This window comes from Erpetoichthys calabaricus, chromosome 18 (genome assembly GCF_900747795.2).
Source record: "Erpetoichthys calabaricus chromosome 18, fErpCal1.3, whole genome shotgun sequence".
NCBI lineage: Eukaryota > Metazoa > Chordata > Cladistia > Polypteriformes > Polypteridae > Erpetoichthys > Erpetoichthys calabaricus.
This window is the reverse complement of record NC_041411.2, coordinates 5,987,381-6,007,462: the sequence shown is the minus strand read 5'-3', so window position 1 is coordinate 6,007,462 and position 20,082 is coordinate 5,987,381. Positions and strand designations below refer to the sequence as shown.

The window sequence follows — 20,082 nt, the reverse complement described above, 5'->3', positions numbered from 1 at the left end:
CAGTTTAGGGACCTTGAAAATATCGGCTTTGTTTTGGAAGATCTCGGTTGAACAGGACAGACGAGCTTCTTGGGCCAAAGGTCCTGTTCTCGTAACGCTCATGGCGGTCAGGAGACTGATCGAGTGACTTATATTTGTATTTTTTTTTTGGTTGATCTCATCCTCCCAGAAATGTTTTGGGGTTGCAGAGATGATGTCAAGTATGGGGAGACTTGTTGTTCATGTGTTAGGCCTGGTGGTCTTTCCGGTGTATTTTTGAGGAGCATTTGGGCTTTGAATGGAGAAGAGGGCCATGTTTGGCCACAGCGGAAACTGAGCGTGGTAGAGATGTATCTGTGAAAGCACAAGTTGCCCTTCCAGCGACTTTTTTTGAGAGACCTGTTAGGTTTGTGGCTCCTGTGCGTCAACCAGCTGGAGAAGAGTTAGATGGTTAGGGTGGTGATGCCAGTCTCCTCTTAACAGTTCTTTGCTCTCGAGTTTCTAGTTTTCTGAGCCAACTACACGTTTAGATGAGTTTTCCCGACCTCAAGGTGGAGATGAAGGCCCTGTTACAGGCCTGTCTCCGTATTCTTGACTAGGATCTGTCTGATCTCATTTTGAAGGCCTCATAATCAGAAATGCCTGTGGTTTCCAATTCCACTTCTGACACCAGTGAGATCTTCCTTCACGGCTTTACTCGTAATTATCAGAAGAGTCAGCCTTGTTCCACTTACTCATATCATTGCGTAGGCCACTCAGATCTGCCTGGCGACACCTTTAAAAAAGCCAGACATGGAAGACTACAGGAGGGCTGCGGCGTCCATCTTCTTCCAAACTAACAGTTTGCGGCAGGCCCGAGTGGCTCATTTTTGGATTATTCCCCCAGGTTCAGCCCTTTTAAAGTGTGCCTTGTGTCGTTTGTCCAGGTGCAGTACACCTGCCTTTTGTGACCCAGCTCTACCACAAGACGGACCAATTCCTCTCCTCCTACCCCTGGTTCCACGGGCAGATCTCCCGCGTCAAAGCTGCCCAGCTGGTGCAGTCGCCAGGACAAGACGGACACGGCGTATTCCTGGTCAGACAGAGCGAGACCCGACGCGGGGAGTACGTCCTCACCTTCAACTTCCAAGGCAAGGCCAAGGTAAACCAGACGTGGGCCCGAGGTGGTCTTCTCAGACGTGCCCCTGACGGCTCACCTTTATTCTAAGCTGTGCGTCTCTTCATAAAGTTTTGAGCCCCCTTAAGTTGGTTTTTTTTTTTTCACCTTTTGTTATGTGGCATCGTTTTAAATTCATTTGTTCCCACATCAAACGACACACAAAACCCCAGAATGCCAAAGTGAAAGGAGAATTGTAGACCTTGTTATGAATTTATTATCAAGACTGAAATGTCACATTGACACGCGTTCTTAGACCCTTGGCTATGACGCTTGAAAATGTGGCTCAGGTACATCCCATTTCATTGATCATCCTCGAGATGTTTCTACTCCTTGTTTGGGGGTCCATTCTTAGAAAAAAGGCACACGCGACTGTGAAGATCCAACACTTGAGCAAAAAAACCAGCCGTGAAGTTGAAGGAATTGCCTGCAGAGCTTAGAGACGGGAGATCGTGTGGAGGCTCAGGTCTGGGGAAGGCTACAAAAAAAAAACCCGTCCTGCAGCAGTGAAAGTGCCCGAGTAGACAGCAGCCTCCATAATTCTTAAATGGATCAAGTTTGGGAAGACCCGCGACTCGTCCTGGAGCTTCTCTCCCACCCAAACTAGATATCGGTGGAGAAGGAGGCCAAAGTAAGAGAGGCGACCAAAGAACCCAATGGCCACTGAGCTCCAGAGAAACCTGTGTGGAGAGGGTAGAACCTTCCAGAAAGATGACCACCACTGTGTTCAATGATAAAGCAGCCAGTCAGAAGCTGACATATCACGTTGACCTGAGTATTCAGACCCTTTTGCTTTTGTTTGCGTGAGGGGCATCCCATTCTATTGATCATCGGTGAGATGTTTGGAGTCCGCCTGTCATCGCTTCAGTTGACTGGGACCGATTAGGAGATTCACTCACCGGTCTCCCACTTGAGGAAGATCCAAGCCTTGAGGTTGAAGGAGTTGCCAGCAGATCCTAGATTTTGGATTTTGACAAAGTGCAGAGTTGCATTTCTGGAGCAGTGAAGGTCCCCATAATTCTGAAATGGAAGAAGTCTGGAAGAACCGCCACTCGTCCTGGAGCTTCTCCTCGCAGCCCAACTGACCAACCGGTGGAGAAGGAGACCAAAGTACGAGAGGTGACCAAAAAACCCAATGGCCACTGCGCTCCAGAGAAGCCTGTATGGAGATGGTAAAACCTTCTTGAAGGACGACCACCACTGCGCTCTATGATAGAAACTGACACGAGCATGCAGACCCTTGGCTTTGGCTCGGGGGCATCGCATTCTAGGGGTCACCGTCAAGATGTCTTTACTCCTTGTTTGGAGACCACCTGTGCCCAATTCATCTGATTGGACTCAGTCAGCTAAAGGCACACAGCTGGCTATAGGAGGTCCCACATGTGATGTCAAAGGAGTTGTCTGCAGAGATGGGATTCTGTATGAGGTATCAGAGCAGGGTAGATCTGCGTGGAGATGGGAGAATATTCCAGAAGGACAGTTGCCACTTGCATCACCTGCATAGCTTAGAGACAGAAGACAGTGTGGGTGGAGGTTCAGATCTGGAGAAGGCTGCAAAAAAATCCGTCCTGCAGCAGTGAAGGTGCCCGAGTAGACCGCGGCCTCCATAATTCTTAAATGGATGAAGTCTGAAACGACCAATGGAGGGGGCGGGAAGGGCCTTGGTAGAAGGGAGGTGACCAAGAACCAGATGATCACTCTGAGCTTCTGAGAACATGTGCGGAGATGAGAGAAACTTCTAGAAGGATGGTCAACACCGCACCACTCCACCAGCCTCTCTTCAGTGAAAGACAAGTGAAAGCAAAAAGGCACCTGAAGGACCCTCAGACCGTGAGAAACGCCATCCTCAGCCTCTGATAAAACCAAGTTTAGTGTCTCGTGTGGAGGAAATCGGGCGCCGCTTATCAGCAATACAACGCCAGCCTTACCAGTGCGGCTTGGACGTTAACCATAGTGGACTTGGGGATTGGAGTTCTGGGAAAGCTGAACGGAGCAAAGTCCAGCGATAACCTTCATGAAAACCTGCTTCGAGTGCAGGGGGCCGAAGGTTCAATGACCCAAAGTGCAGATGAGCCGGGAGTGTTGGTAAGGGGGGTTTGCGGTCAACTCTGGTAATGTTCTTGAACTGAACGTCTGAGGAGAGACCTGGAAATCGCTGCCCCCTGATGGTCTCCGTCCAGCCTGAGGGGATCCCCATATCCAGGGGTATCAAACCCAAGAAGACTCCATGCTGGAATGGCTGCCCAAGGGGCTTCAACCGAGCACTGAGGAAAGGAAGGGTCTTGAATACTCGTGTCAGTGGGGTAGTTCCATCTTGTTTTTGCTTATTTTCATTCTGGGGTATTGAGTGTTGCTTGATGAGCGAAACAATTAAGTTGAAATGATTTTGGCACAAGACGGCAACACAACCAAATCTGAAAAAGGCGAGGGGGTCCAACAGGCAGCTGCTCCATTAAAATGTTGGCACTTGAACCCATTTATGGTGGTGCCTCCTTCCAGGTCCTGACCCTATCAGACTTGACTGACTGACTGACTGCAGGACGGTCCTTTTCGCCCCACCATACTGACTTCTCTTAACCCCTTTATGCTTTGCAGCACTTGCGCCTCTCACTGACAGACCGAGGTCACTGCCGGGTCCAGCACTTGCGCTTCACATCGGTGGTCGACATGCTCAACCACTTCCAGCTCTCGCCAATCCCGCTGGAGTGTGGCACGCCGTGTGATGTCAAGCTGTCCAATTACGTGTTGGCCAACACCCACTCCCAAGGTACTCTAGTCTCCTGTGTGTGTGTGTGTGTCTCTAGTATGTTGTGCACAAAATAAATTAATAAAATGGTCAGACAGTTGATGGGTGGGCCGCTCAGCTCACACATTTGACTCACAGCTGATTTTTACAGTCCACAACTCACCAGTGAAGAGATGCACTGTGGGTAACAAGGTGTGAGCAGTCCATTATAGCAGAAGGGCAACTGGTTGTTCCAAATGTAACCGTTTTTCACGTTTAGGGTCATGTGACCTAGACAGCGGGAGCAGGTCTTCTGGATGCTATGCTTGCTGATTAATTTAACATACCAGGCTTTGGGTGTCGAGAACCTGCCTCTGAATCTGGGGGGGGGGGGGGCACATGTGCCAAGTCCCCCTTGAAGGCTGCCCAGCTGAGCTTCAAACCCGTGTCGATCCATTTTACCGAGTTTCGGATGCCTCGGCCACTTCCTGTGTCCTGTTGCTGAGTGGAGAATTCGTTGGAGGTCTGCACAAGCCGCTCCGTAGTCCATGTCCTCTTCCGTTAGCTCTTTGTCAGGACTGAGTTGACGTCACTGTGGCCTCCTCGGGTGCCTTTGCAGTGTTCCAAAGGGGGGAGCCTGAGAAACGTGGAGGGGGGGTTTCTTAAATTGAGGGTGTCTTCATCCAAGGTGGGTGGGCACCGTTGTGTTTAATGGGAATAATGGATCATGTATATGAGGCAGTTGACATTACTCGACTATCACGATTGGGGGCAACTCGGGGGTGGGGGCAATTCTTTGTGACAATGCAGGTGATGCTTCAAGTTGGGGGCCCTCAACCCACTATGGTGTTCGGTGGAGCTTCTCCATGGGGGGGGGTTGCCATGATGACTGTCCCTGAATCTTAAAAGAGAGAAGTTCAGGCGCTCGTCACGAAAGGGGTGAGGGTCTCAGACACTTAAGGAGGGCAAGATTGCGTCACGACAAAAGAGAAAACGGCAGCCGTGAACCCGTCATTAAACGTTAGATAAAAGAGAGCAGCAAGATTTGAACGGGCAAGAAGTAGAAGTCTGACGTTCTAACTGAATCGTCACAGAACGTTGCTGGTTTCTGTTATTAAAAAAAAGAATGGCCCTGGGGCTCTGGTGCCCACTCTTACTGTTTTAACATTTTGGTCAAAACCACAGCAGCCACATCTCCAGTACCAGTGCAGACAGCCCTCCCATTTCAAAAGGACTTGATGCTGCCGTCTGAACAAGTGAAAAGTGAAGGTGAAGATCAGGAGGATTGACCTTTACTGTGGTCCACCGACCCGGGCAGCATCAGTGTGCCATCTCCACCATTACAAGACTTGGAGGACTGAGCCTTTAATTGTGGTGACGTGGCTGAAGTTTTACTTCTTAGTGGCCATTAACAGCCATTGTCCTCCATCAGACCATGTTTAGTGTCACCTGCCATTAGTATAACAGTTATGACTGCACCACCAGAGGACCCTCACTCGGGTAGGCAGCTGCATCTGTGGGAGGGCCGCGGTTCTGTCTCAAGACTTTTTACCATTCCAGGGAGAGGTGAGGCGAGCCGACCACCCTGTCCAAGAATGTCTGCTTAGGGGACCCCCTTAACAATCTGCTCATCTTTCTGAGTAGAGACAGCACCTTGGAGTTGGAGCCTTTGCCCTAAAGAATTGCCTTCTTATCCCAGGGCGTGAAGGGAGTGGTGGTGGGGGGGGTCTCCATTCCCCAGACTGGAGGAGATGTTTTGTCCTCCTGTAATTTCTACTTCCTGAGGAGATGGGAAGGTTTGGGATTACTGAGAGAATTCAGGCCCCTTGTCATAGCAGTGGGGCTGGCCACTCGGGTTTGAGGATGTCAGCTGCCTGACAACTGTCCCCTGTACCTCCTGCGTGCAGAGATGATGAGCAACACTAAGCCATGGAACTGTGACCCCCAAGCGGGCTTGTAGTTCTCATTGGGTGAAGGGGGGTGGTCTGTACCCTGCCATGGTCCTTCTGCTGCCAGCGGTGCAGTCAAACCAACTTGTTTTCATTGAGAGGAGAGAAGAAAGTTGCCTTACGTCCCACCTTCACGGGCTAGGGTCTTGTGAGTCTCACTTCACGCTTTGTCTCCATGGGCTCTGGAGGGTGCTTGGTTGTCCTAAGGGACTGAGTTCAGCTTTCACTATCCACGGGGGGTGCGGGGGGGCTGTGCTTGGCGAGCTTCATGCTGAGGAAAGTCTCCATCATCCCAGAGACAAATGGTGGGGTGGCCGTGATTTGCTCCCAGCAGGGGCCGGTCTGTCCACTATTGTATTAGAAGCCCCTTGATGGAGTTCTATGGTGGGTGTTCCATAACCCCAAGAGACAGGAGAGGCTCAATGCAGTTGAAGGGTCTCCCCTACCTTGTGTATGTCACACATCAGACAGAAGGTGTGATTGATTGCTTCTGCGCCTCCACTGGCCAAGGGTGTGCTGTCATCTCAAGGACCCCTGTGGTTGTGGACGAGGGGGTGTACTGCAAGGGAGAGTGGGAAGTGGTGGTAGAGACCTCCTTAGTGGGCAGAGACCTGAGTGAGGAGTCTTCTTGTACTCTCATGGCTAAGTGTGTCCTGTGAGCTCAGGGTCCTAAGGTCACGACACTCTGCTAGCTTTGGGTCCTTATGCTGGGCAGTAGTCACCCCAACACTTAGAAGCCTAATGTTCTCATGGGGGGAGTGAAGAAGTCCTGCTGCCCCTGCCCATGAGGTTGGGTTGGACAGACAGCACCCAACGTAGTGAGGTCCCCTCCCAGCAGATAAAAGTCTGAATGGCCACTGCAGCTTGAGGGGCTCTCGAGTGGCACTATGCACAAAGGAGGATGGTCCCGAGTTCATATCCCACTTGAGCTTCAGAGGAACTCTTCTCTCAGTAAGGGGTCCCAGCCTTATGCCATTTAAGAGACCACTTTGCGTGTTTAAGTCTGATGATTGGTCAGCAATGCTAAAGGTGGTCTCTGGTGTCTCCACAAGCTCAAAAGCAAGTGCCATCCTCTCGGGGTCCCAAGTTCAAGTCCTGCTATTGTGGATGAGGGTAGCAGGGCGACAGCTCATATGATCTTTATGCTATTTACAGTTAGGGGTCCCCTTATAGAAGATAAGTGTGGTTAGCCACTGCATTCAAGGAGTTGGGGCGGGGGAATCCCATATTCTCCAAGTCTCACGTTCGAGTGGCACTACAGCCCCCCAGAGGAAGAACGTTTTGTGCTGTTGGAGAGGACCCTTGCTAGTCATACAGTGTGTCTGATTGGCCACCATGGTGGCAGGAGGTCTCTGTTGGCTCCCCTGCCTAACTGGGGTGACCTGTCAGTGGGAGGACTGGAGTTCAAAGCCTGTGGCAGGCGGTTGGGTGATGATGATGATGATGAGGGTATTGAGTATTGGGGGGTATGGGGAGAACTGGTGATCATTATGCAGTATGAGAGGCCATCATTGCAGATCAGCCACTACAAAAAGGGGGGCTCTTTGGTGACTCAAAGCACTGAGGCAGGTGGGCTGTGATTCCAAGGTCTTGAGATCAAGTCCAACCACTGGGGTTAGACGAACTGCCTAGTAAGAGTATGCTAGTCCTCCTTATGTGGCGGAGAAGCTCTCGGAGGAGATAAGAGTCTGATCTGCTGGACTTTTAGGGGCTCGCTGTTGGCTCCACAGGATAAGGCAGGTGGTCTGTCTTTTGGAAGTCTTGAGTTCAAATCCCACTCCTGGAATAAATGACCGGAGAGAGTTAGAGGTGCACAGTCAGTGTGTGCTGGGGGTCCTTATGCTATGGAAGAGGCTCTCTTAGCAGATCAGAAGAGTCTGATCAACTGCTGCACTATTAGGGTCTCTCTGGTGGCTCAAGGGGATAAGGAAGGTGGTTACCAAACCAAAACCCCTCAGCTCAAATCCCACCAAAGGAGAAAGGAAGGAGCCCACAGGGAGCAAGTATGGGCTTCCCTTATGCTCTGTGTGTGTCCATGTCTGCTCAGCCTGTCCAGTAAAAGGGTCTCCTTGATGGCTCAAGGGGATAAGGCAGGTGGTCCTTATACTGGGGCACAGGCTCCTCTAACAGATAAAAGCCTCATCAGCTCCTCTGCTCAAAGGGGCTTACTGGTAGCTCAGAGGGCTAAGACAGGTGGTTGGTGATCTCGTACCCCTCAGCTCAAATCCCACCTGGGGTAGGAAGGTGCACAGAGACAGGGGGCAACAGTCATTATGCTGGGGAGGCGGCTCTCTGAGAAAATAAAAGTTTAGGCAGCAAGCTTAGTAGTGGGGACCCCTCCAGTGGCACACTGGGCTAAGCAACAGCCTCCACAACCCCAAGGCACTGCGCTCAAATCCCCCTGAGCACCAGTGGCAGATGAAGATGGGTGGTCCACTGGGATAAGACGGGGCTTCCATAAACCCAAGGTGCCGAGTTCAAATCCCTCAAGGGCCAGTAGGAAAGAGGTGATCCTTATGCTGGGGTGCTGGCTCCTTTAGCAGATAAAAGTATCATCAGGCCCTCTACTAGAAGGGCCTCAGCAGTGGCACAGAGAGCTAAGACCGGTAGTCAGTGCTCCTGTAGTCCTCAGTTCAAATCCCACTTGAGGTAGGAGTTGGGCCAGAGATGGAGGGGTGGCCATCACCTTTCTTCTGCTGGGGAGGAGGCTTCTTTAGCAGATAAAAGTATCATCAGGATCTCTACTAGAAGGGCCTCAGTGGTGGCGCAGAGGGCTAAGACCGGTGGTCAGTGCTCCCGTAGTCCTCAGTTCAAATCCCACTTGAGGTAGGAGTTGGGCCAGAGATGGAGGGGTGGCCATCACCTTTCTTCTGCTGGGGAGGAGGCTTCTTTAGCAGATAAAAGTATCATCAGGATCTCTACTAGAAGGGCCTCAGCGGTGGCGCAGAGGGCTAAGACCGGTGGTCAGTGCTCCCGTAGTCCTCAGTTCAAATCCCACTTGAGGTAGGAGTTGGGCCAGAGATGGAGGGGTGGCCATCACCTTTCTTCTGCTGGGGAGGAGGCTTCTTTAGCAGATAAAAGTATCATCAGGATCTCTACTAGAAGGGCCTCAGCGGTGGCGCAGAGGGCTAAGACCGGTGGTCAGTGCTCCCGTAGTCCTCAGTTCAAATCCCACTTGAGGTAGGAGTTGGGCCAGAGATGGAGGGGTGGCCATCACCTTTCTTCTGCTGGGGAGGAGGCTTCTTTAGCAGATAAAAGTATCATCAGGACCTCTACTAGAAGGGCCTCAGCGGTGGCGCAGAGGGCTAAGACCGGTGGTCGGTGCTCCCGTAGTCCTTAGTTCAAATCCCACTTGAGGTAGGAGTTGGGCCAGAGATGGAGGGGTGGCCATCACCTTTCTTCTGCTGGGGAGGAGGCTTCTTTAGCAGATAAAAGTATCATCAGGACCTCTACTAGCAGGGCCTCAGCGGTGGCGCAGAGGGCTATGACCGGTAGTCAGTGATCCCATAGCCCCCAGTTCAAATCCCACTCGAGATAGGAGTTGGGCCAGAGATAGCGTGGCAGTAGTCATCTTTCTTCTGCTATCCAGGAGGCTCTTTTAGTGGATAAAAGTCCCACAGCCAGTGAAGGAGCAAAGGCATCCCAGTGGCTCAAGAGGTAGAGACAGGGGCCCAGTGTTCAGAAGGTCGTGTGATCAATTCCCACCACAGGCAGCAAGGCAAGACTCGGGCTGCGTAGACACCATCTTGAACTAGGATGAAGTGAAGTTTAAGTCCAGGGGGCAAAGTTGGTTTTATCTCACTGGCAGGCTCAATACCCACTCAAGCCAGAGAGAGACATGCTCTTCCTCGAGGGGATAAACCAACTTTTAGCAGAGACGTAAGATCAGCCCATGCACAGAGCAAGATCTGGTTGGCGTCCACATTTCGGCAGAATCTTCTTGAAGACCACAGCAGCTCAAGTACCAGGCAACACTGACTGAAGTCCTGAGTAGAGACACGGCCACCGTCAACCCCACACCAAAATCGAGCTGCGCCAACGCTGGTACCACACGGGATCGGAGTTCAGTGAAGACGACTGGGCCCCGACTTCCAGGTGGAGATGGTGGTGAGCACAGATGAGAGCCCCCGTCTGTCTTGACTTTCTTCACAGCCGACATCAGGCGTAGTCTGCCCCAGGACTTGAAAGCTGCAGCCCGACTCCATCGAGAAGGGCGACGTCCCTCTTGCGGTGCCAAGTCAAGGAGGCGATTGATGACTCTGCAGATCAGTCAACAGGAGCCTCAGCAATACGACGGCGGCATCACATAAAAACTTAAACAAGGGCTCCAAATTCTCTTTAAGTGAAGACCCCCACCTACAAGAGCAAGGCAGACCAGAATGCAGTCAAGTCTCATTTTGTGGAGCATGGGGCGCAGTTGGCGTGGTCCCTGCAGAGCTAAAGGACTCGAGCATGGTAAGCAGTGCCAAGAGATGCGACATCTTGAGAGGAGAAGCAGCAACGAGGTGCAAACTGGAGAGTCGGGGGCACAGGACAGACCACTCGGACAGTTAGAAGCTCGACTAGCTGGCCTGCCTAGATCTGAAGGTTTAAATATAAAACCAGACGTGGACTCTTTCAAACATTCAACACGCGGCACAAGTCAGTGGTCCTCGCCAGACTCCAAGAGAGGCTCTGTAGGCCGGTGGACCAACACAAGCCTTGTGAATAAAGAAGAGGAAGACCTTGGTGTGGGTGAGGAGGTAGCAATGGCGGGTTTACCCTCACTGATCTGCAGCATGGATGATGCAACACAAAGGTGAACTACAACTCAAGACAAGCAATGACACCTTTGGAAAAACTTGGTCTCAAATCAGGGGGGTTGTGGGGTGGGGGGGCGGGTGGGCAGTGGAGTCAGCAAAGAGATACTTAGCAGAAACCTGGAACTGTGTGGCAAAAGTGAAAATGGGCACCGTGACAGCCCCGATGCCATGTGGCATCTCTTTAGACTGGTGACAGTCCACAGATGGGGCCAAAGCTTTGAACGGCACGGCACGAGGTGGACAGGAATAAAGCGGTGGGGCCTACACAAGGAGACGGTGGTCTTAGTGTGCATTTACAGACAACACAAGACAAGACATCAGCCTCCATGTTTGAATCTAAGCATTGGCTGGATATTTGGAGTACTGAAATGGGGCTCGGGGGCACATGAAACCCTAACCAGAGTGAACGGACTTACTTGTTCAGGATCCCACATTCACAAGTCGTCTGGGGACCTGCAGAAAGACATGGCGACAGAGTTAAAGCAGGCCAGCGGGTCAGACTTTAAATCCCATGAAGCCCCTCGTTACCTGTCGCATTCGCCGTGAGAGTTCAGCATACCGGACGGTGTCAGAGCTGGAGGGCGATGAGCACACAGGTAGGCGCCGCTCAACGTCCATGACACACACACTGAAGTGACAGCAGATTATACAACTACAGTGCGTGACAACCTACTGCTGCATGTCTGTACTGGAGACAACAAACACAACCAGTCAGCACTGTACTTCAGGATTTCAAAGGAAAATGAAACAGAGAGAGAAGGCTACAGAGCTCCAGACACGTGTTTGGGTGCTGCTGCATACAAGATGCAGCATACAAATAAAAAGTTTACAGTATAACAGTTGAATTAGGGGAAGTTCACGACTTAAAGCAACACTTTATTACCACAAATGTCTCAAGTGCCATCTGTTGGTGGGACAAATGTAATATATTTTATTACAAAATGCATTCCAACAGATGGTGCAACGCCAGTGTGAATACTGAGGTCTACTTTGATTATTTCAGTTCCACTCCGTCTTAGCTGGGCAGCTCAACTCATCAATAAAAAAAACTACATTTAAAAACAAAGGCAGACTCGACGGACCCCCTGCATTTAAAACCGAAGGCCGACTCAAAGCGAACTTTATTGTCATCTCAACCACATACAAGTATACAGACAGACGAAATTGCGAAGCTCAGGGCCCACAGTGTAACAACATGACATGCAAATAATAAATTGAAAATAGATTTAAAATGAAAACAGAAACAAGACAAGACAAAATAGCAGCAGCAATATTGACGTGTAGTTAGCAATATGAACATTGATGCAATCTACATAAATATAATCAATAGATATGTAATATAATACATAATAAATTAAGATGTTTAAGACGTGTAAACAATGACAGGTCAGAATGTTTCACAGCAGAAGGATATCAAGAATGTCAGAATCCTTAAAGGTCATTGTGAGATTTTCAGTTCTTTTCTACCTGCACACTCGTCTTTACAGGACAGTGGCTCGCATGTATAAAAGTTCTGTTTTTCGAGGTGGTTGAGGCCGTGTGGAAGGTCCCAGGGGGCAGCCTGGTGTTAAGGAGTCTAACAGTTTGGGGGTAAAAACTCTCCTGCAGCCTGGCAGATCTGGCTGTGATGCTGCAGTATCTTCACTTGGATGGCATAAGTGTGAAAAGTCCACGTGAGGGGTGTAAGGGGTCCTGCACAATGCTGACACTGCGTTTGTAAAATATGTCCTGTAGTGAAGGGAGAGGCACCCCAATAATGTTCTCTGCTGTCTTCACTATCCTTTGCAGGATTTATCCTTTGCAGGTGTTATCACTCGACAGCCCCCCAGCATTTAAAATTCAAGGCAGGCTTGACGGACCCCCTGCATATAAAATCGAAGGCAGGCTCAACAGCCCCCCCTGCATTTACAATTGAAGGCAGGCCTGACGGACCTTCTGCATTTAACATTGAAGGCAGGCTTGATCGACCCTCTGCATTTAAAAACTAAGGCAGGCTTGACGGACCCTCTGCCTAAAGCTCTGTACCAGTGGTCTGGACTGGTCAGTAAAGCGGCTGGTTTGACGTGGACTCAGGCCTCTCTCATTCAAATGGCAGTGGTTTTTCAATTCAAGCCTCTCTACTTGCCACCAGGCCACAGACGCCCGACTCCGGTTGCCACTCAGACTCGCTGCCATTCACACTGAAGATGAGCAGCAGCAGAGACGACATCTCAGTTCTTAGAATACGCAGAGCTGAAAAAAATAAAAAGAAAAAGCAGCTGAGAGGGAGAAAAAAAAAAAGTCCATGTCAGCCTTGAGAAGGTGTGTGTGTGTGTGTGTGTGTGTGTGTGTGTGTGTATAGCCGGCAACAAGGGGCCGTCCTCCATTCAGACTGCTAAAGCCGCACAAGTCCTTGGCAGGAAGCTCTCGGTGAAGTTCTCAGAAGCGCCTTGCTCTGTTGTTGTGCATTTGTGTTCCGAGTAAGTCCTCTTGTACACACTGGCGGTTTAAACTGGACGTCTAATCGAGCCCCCTGACAAAACACACACGCGCACACAGCCTTTCACCCTGTGGGTGGGGTGGCACTTGTTGACCAAGCCAAGTACCAGCAATAATTCTGACCGTGTGCAGCCCTGCTGGCCTCCTGGACACTGAGTGTAGCCGTGTGTGCGTGTGTGTGTGTGTGTGTTGAGGGGGGATGGTCACCGACTATTGAGCAGACCCCTTGGCATGTACAGCAGGAAAAGGCCAACGGTCACTGCGCTGGAAGGACGGAGTTTGTGAATTCCTGCTACACATTTGTGCCTGAACCTGCCATGTCGAAATCTTCAAGCTTGTCACTACACTCGACTGGGTGAAGATGTTCGAGTGCCGACCCCGTTTTTGGGGGCTGAGAGAAAAGTCAGTACAATGGGGGTCTTGCATACAGTTAGGTCTATTAAGCATTTTAGACACTGATGCGATTTTTGTCATTTTTCTCGCTGTATAGGATTTGAAGTTAAGAGGTGACACACGTGCAGACTTTCAGCTTTCATTATCGGAGATTAGCAAAGCGTTGAGCTTCCAGAAATGACGGCCACTCCATTGAAAAGTAACAGGGCAGAGTAATAGAATATAAAATAGAAACATCGTTTTAATACTTCGACTGCCTGAACTCTGAACCCACGGCCATCTCCAGCAGCGGAGTTCCACCCCCAGTGATGCTCTGCCAGGCCTCCACTGCCGCTTTTGTTTGCTGGGCTTTTCTGCCATCGGTTTAGTGTTCAGTAAATGACCTGCATGTCCAGTTGGGTTGAGGTCAGTTGATTGACTTGGCCATTGAAGAACAGTCCACTACTTGCTGTCCCAGTATGCTTTGGCTCTCTGTCCATCCGTACTGTGAAGAGTCATCCTGTCAGTTTCGCAGCTTTTGTCTCAATCTGAGCAGATCGTATAGCGCCCTGTACACTTCAGACATCATCCCGCTACTTCTGCCAGCAGTCATGTCATCACTTCCATTTCATGATCAGGCCAACGCCATGTGTGACAGACTTGTGCTGTCCCTTTCAAACAAGACATTGTGCAAAGACGACAAAGAAGAAGCAGCAATATCGACGTGTTTAGCAATACGAGGAGCCCTGATTTACACAAATGATACCATATAGTCAGAGTCTCTAAGAATTTGTAGTGTTACTCGTTAATCTTCTTCCTTAGCATTTCCCATTTTTATACGGGGTCAGCCTTCCGATTACTGGTGTAGATCCTCACCCACAGACCCAGCAGATAACTACCGTATTAACAAGTGCAGTCTCATCAACGAGACATGGCAAACGCAGACATAAAACGTATTGCTATAAAATACAATTCTTTTCTAATACGTGACCCCAAGTCAACTGCTTCGGGTGCAGAACTGAGAGACCTCGATAGTTCACAAGTTTAATAAATGCCAAATACACGTTCGAGTGCAGGAACTAAAGGGGCGTCAGTTCACCGGAGAAACAGGTGAGGGGCTCCAGAATTGGGGGCGTCCATTTATGGACCTCATAGTGTCTGAAGTGCTCGGTTCTGTCCGAGGCCTAAAACTGTCCCGACTCTTCTCGTAAACTCCTAACTGGGCTACTGCTATGGATTTTGCCGTCTGCTTCCCATTCGCTTGCTGCAGCCACAGGTGGAAGCGTCCACTGGGGTTCATTTCCTGACACAAATGTTTGTGCGATCGCAACATTTCCTTCTCCTGACTGAACTAACCTGTCCCAATATTTCAGAATTGGCTACATTGGTGTTGACGAGCTGAACGTCCAGTGCTAAACTCGGCAGCACAATCTCGAGAGTAGAGGGAGGTCATGTTAACGTGGTCCGATTGCGTTTTAAAGGGACAAGTAGCCTAATGCATATCTTACTGAAGTTAAAGTACCGGCGTTATTATTATTATCATCCCAGCAGTAAGAGAAGAAAGAAGCACACGTACTGGTACACCGTGCCTTTGCAGGGCTCGGTCACACAGCCAATCAGAAGTGTGCGTGCCGCGTGCGATCTGGTAACGTATAAATACCATAAAGCGCCAGTTTAGCTTTCATCCTGCGGTTTGCTAGATACGTTGAACCAGAGTGACGCGGCAGCCAGCACTCGTACCACAAAACTTTGTCGGCTCAAGTTCACAGCACACAAACGACGAAAGAAAATGAACGCAGGCTCTGTCCTCTTTTGTTCACGTGTGGCACAGAGTGGAGCCCCTTGACGTTGTTTGGCGAGGTTACACGTCACTTTTATAGACAGACCACCTGCACTTCCAGTGAAGCTAAATGTGTTCAGACTCGGCCAGTACTTGGACGGGAGACCCTCTAGGACACGGGTGTCGAACTCCCGTCCTTGAGGGCCGCAGTGGCTGCAGGTTTTCATTCTAACCATCTTCTTCATTAGTGTGCCGTTTTTATTGCTAATTAACTTCTTTTGCTTTAGTTTTAATTAACTTGACTCAGACCCCTTAATTGTCTCTTTTTCCTTAATTAGTAGCCAAACAATAATGAGACATCAAACAAACCACCATATGACAGAAAAAACAGAAAAACCAACAGATTTGGAAATGTCTGCTGTGGCAGAATGAGAGCAGCAACAAGCATGGAATTAAATAACGGGCTTAAGTAACAGCAAGAATCAGTTTCTCATTAAGAGACTGGTTGGAGTTTGAAATCCCAGCTTAGCTGCTCATCAGTTGGCTCGTTTCACGTCTCATTTCTGTTCGGCTGCCATTTAATGAAGAAACAAATCAATTCAGAGAACTGAATCATTAAAAACAGGGCTATTGAAATGAAGGGAAAAGGAATTAATTAGCAGTGAAAACTGATTAGGAAAAGGATGAGAATGAAAACCTGTAGCCAGGCCCGGAGTTCGACACCCCTGCTCTAGGAAAAGCTTGGTTTGCTGCTAGCCAAGGAGTTGGTGAGGCCAGCAGGGGGCGCTTACCCTGTGGTCTGAATGGGGATCCCAATGCCCCAGAGTAGTGACAGGGTCTCTATATTGCAATTAAAAATGGCGTCATCCTTCAGGTGAAATGTATAACTGAGGTCCTGACTCTGGGGTCATAAAAGATCCCTGGGTATCCTTAGTAAAGAGTAGGGTGCCCTCTGTGGCCTAGTGATTCTGCCCCCCTAACCGTCTCTCACTCACCCCTTCACCACCTAAGAGCTCAAGTGTGGGGCGCATACCGGTGTAATAATGGCTGACGTCGTATCGCCCAAGTGGGTGCTACACATTAGTGGTGGCTCCCCCACTCACTATGAAAAGCTCTATATAAATGTAAACTTCAAGATTCGTATTATTACTAACCACTGTCCATCTCTGCCACTCCAAGTGGCTGCCGTTTCCATCGACCAAAGACGCCTCTTGACGCAGGGTTCAGTTTGTCCTCCTTTGACCACCAGCATAGTGCGCTTGAAGTTTATGAGCTTCACAAGCACTTCAATGCTGGGCCAAGCAGATCCCTGAACACGACTTGGTATTCCCACTTTTAGTCCAAAGTTCAACTTAATGGAACATATTTGCGGACTCATCCCGGCCTGAAGGAAGCCGCTACACATCAAGCCAGTTGTAATTACAGGAAAAACTGCAGCAGCCGTGCCCACAACTAAAACAGGGCTACAAAGTGGCCAGCGTACACACTTGTGCCCATTACCCAAGGCTGCTGTTGCACTTGTATGTTCAGGATGCTCATTCACAGCGGTGCCGAGGTCCCCTCTGCATCTGTTCAGGTCATTCACACCCATTTCTAAATGGTTGACCCCCGAAAATCTCAATGCAGTCGGTGGTCTTTTGAGTGTAGCCGTCCAGTTTGAAGATGTGTGCCACATGGAGACACACACATACAAGCAGCGCCATCTTATGGCCAGTTTGGGAATACCTCGGACAGACAACTGCACTGCACGTTGCGTAACGTTCTCAGAACTGCTTAATCCCAGCGGTTGGTCGCAGGGGGCCGTAACTAAGCCCTGGGCACAATACATTTAACATCTGTACGGGACCCAAAACGCACAAGTGAAACACACTCTACGGAAGGGGTGGGAAGGCATGAAAAGCAAATCGACGAGCACAGCACACACGGCGGCCAAAGCGCACAGCTGACTCGAATGACGGCGCTGGCGTTCCAAGACTAGGAGGCCGTGCAGACGCTCCACAAGTGCGGCTTTTCTAGCCCACTGGGGTCTCTCACTCAGACACTCGTCTCACCTGCCCACGTCACTCCTGATCTTTGTACTGTAAGAAGTCACAGACAGAGGACAGCAAAATCCAGGCAGGTCTGAAATCTGAATTTAACCTCCTGTTTTCTAAGATCAAAGATTTCATGTTTAGATAATAAGCAATATCAAAATCATAATAGTAGCGTAAAATACCAAACCAAAACTGTGCCCCTCTTAGAAAAAGAAAACTACCTGAGCAAAACCTAAGTGAGGAAACACAGCCTGGAGATCAGGTAAAAAGACGACGAGCACAAAATAAGCCATCGGATCACGCCATTCTGTAACGTACGTATGATGCAAACCACCCACAGAGCATTCCGGAAGGGGATGACACACAGGGGATACAAACAGCGAGGATGGCTTTGCAACTCTCGACAAAATGAGCACTCGCTTTCGGGAGTCCAACAGGAGTTTTCCTGCTGGATGCTGCAACGTCTCTCAAATGCAACTTGTTGCAGAAAACGATGAGGAACGCATCTGGTACGCCGAGGAGGACCAAGTTTGGATCATGTGCCGGACCCCAACATCTTAAGTGCGCCATTCGTATTACAATGTTTTCATTTGAAAATGGCGTTTTTGAACAAAAATAATCTCCATCTACACTACCATTTGCACGTCGTTTACGAAACCAACCAAAAATGCATACGACATACATTACAAGTTCACTTACACTGGGCAGGCGTGTATCAGAGGGAAACCTAAAAATCCATGAAGGGATGGTAACGCTGCCAGGATACGTCGGGCACCGACGAAAAACGAGAAGAGGAACCGCCAGCCCCGGGATTAATCACCAAACTGTAGTGGGCGATAAACGATTTGTCTTTCTGCGCACGCATGCAGCGTTCCAACCGCACAAAACACAGTCGAGAGACATACAGGTAAGCAACTCCTCGGTGTCTGCGATGTTGAAATGAGCTTTACTTCCATGAAAGTTGGCCAATCAGGGAACGAGAGGTTGAAATGACCAGGATCCAATCAGGACCGGGCTCTTTAATAAGCACAGACCAATCAGAGCGTGACAGGAGTTTTCAGTTTTTTCCCACCCACACTGCTGGGCTTTCTTGCTCTGCTGAGTCTTCCAAAAAGTCTCGGTGGTTGAAAACGCTGGGGCGGCGTGTACAGAAGGTGAATAAAGGAGACGAATGTCCGACTTGTATATGTTGTGTATGTAAGCATGAGTGCGCTTTTTCTTTTTTTGTTTCTTCATTTTAGCACGTTTCGGTTTCCAAGCTGTTAAAGCAAGGACGTCCCACCTTGATAACCCGCCGCTCTTCTTTGTTTTGCAGGTGGAAGTGCCTCCGGTGACACCGTCCTGATCCCCTTCTCTGTGCACAGGTGGAACTCGGAGCCCAGTTTGGCCCATTACAGCGCGACCAGCTGCCCCCGAGCACTTACACTCGACAGCCTCCACCAGCCCGAGCAGATCTTCCACGTGGTGTCTCCTCAAGAGCTCTCGGGGGCACTTCGGCGCAGTGACTCTTTGGGCCTGCAGGCCCGCCACCGTCCGCAGAGGGACTCCGATTATGAACTAGACCAGTCTTCTAGGGGGCGAAAGCGAGCCACTGACAATCAATACATGTTTCTTTGACACAGTGCAAAAGTGTGCAAGAGTGTGTGAGTGTGTGTGTGTGTGAGAGAGAGAGAGAGAGTGAGAGATGACCATTCCATAAAAATGGAGAGAAAAAGAAAAAAAAACACACAGGGAAGGACTGCTGGTGGGAGGGCATGGCCAGGTGTTAGGTAAGGGAGTTTGGGGTGGGGGGGGGTGGGGGACAGGGGACTCCATTTATGAATGTATTTTAGGTGGGTGACCTGAATGGCGCCTCAGGTCCCCGGGTTTTGTCCCACCTGGGCCTGCGGCAGCATCCTCTCCCCCACACACCTCAAGAATAAGTAAATGACTATTTCTCAGTGTTAAAAGCTTTGCTCGCCTTGAAAAAGTTCCATTTCCTTTTGTTAAATAGATAACTGAAGTTGTCGATTTTTAAGGCAGTCACCCGGGGTGGGGGGCAGTAACAGCATTAAGCTTGTAGGCCTGTCTGTTAACTCTGCAGGGCTTTAGGTCTCAGCCTTCATGGCGGCTGTTCAACTACGGCCCTCTTTCTTTCCATACTGTAGCTTCAAGCATTAAAAGTTAAGACTTGAGTACCATTAAGCTAACATCCTCTTCACGGTGCCTTTCATCTGGGGGGGGGGGGGGGGTTGGTGGGGGGGGAGGTAAGGGAGGGAAGGAGGGGGCTTTCTGTAACCAGGATGGTAACCATGTCGGCGAGTGATGAACAGTAAAGATGCTTGAAGAACGTTCATCAGGTCCCAATCCTCTAACACTAACCTAGAAACGAGGGACAAGGCAGAGGGCTCAGTTGGTGAGCCCCGCTTTTATAAATTTTGACTCTCTGGTTCCTGCCTTACAAAATGTGACATCTGAGACGCTGACATTAGCAGCAACACTCATGTCTTGTTGTTCGTTAGAACTTTACAATTATGAATGTTGGATCTCCAAACTCGAGACAGCAGGTGGAGGGTCCTTCATCCGTGGCGACTTTTCACTTTTTTGTTTATTTAGACCTCTCCATCTGTAAAGCAGGAAAACCCAACATGCAAAGCGATGCCATTTGCTGGCCCCCGAGGTGCCTAAATGCTGCGTTGACGTGCTATCGGGACGCTCAGAGCTGCGGCTTATGACGTTTAAGTGCGTTAATGTGAGGATCCATTTGGACAAACGCGAGGTTGCTGTTGATTTGTCACTTAGTCTGCAAAAAAACCAAAAAAATGATGT

The 20,082-nt window shown here is 49.8% G+C and overlaps 1 protein-coding gene across 1 annotated transcript in view; it reads left to right on the top strand.

Annotated features, from left to right (window-relative positions):
• Positions 1 to 19,041, top strand: part of sh2b3 (SH2B adaptor protein 3) — a 118,422-nt gene extending 99,381 nt beyond the window's left edge. The window contains exons 6-8 of the mRNA XM_028825280.2: positions 906 to 1,120; positions 3,731 to 3,902; positions 18,590 to 19,041. Of these exons, the coding sequence (XP_028681113.1) occupies positions 906 to 1,120; positions 3,731 to 3,902; positions 18,590 to 18,891 (689 nt within the window). The 3' untranslated portion in view covers positions 18,892 to 19,041. The remainder of the gene's footprint in view (positions 1 to 905; positions 1,121 to 3,730; positions 3,903 to 18,589) is intronic.
• The last annotated feature ends 1,041 nt before the right edge of the window (positions 19,042 to 20,082 follow it).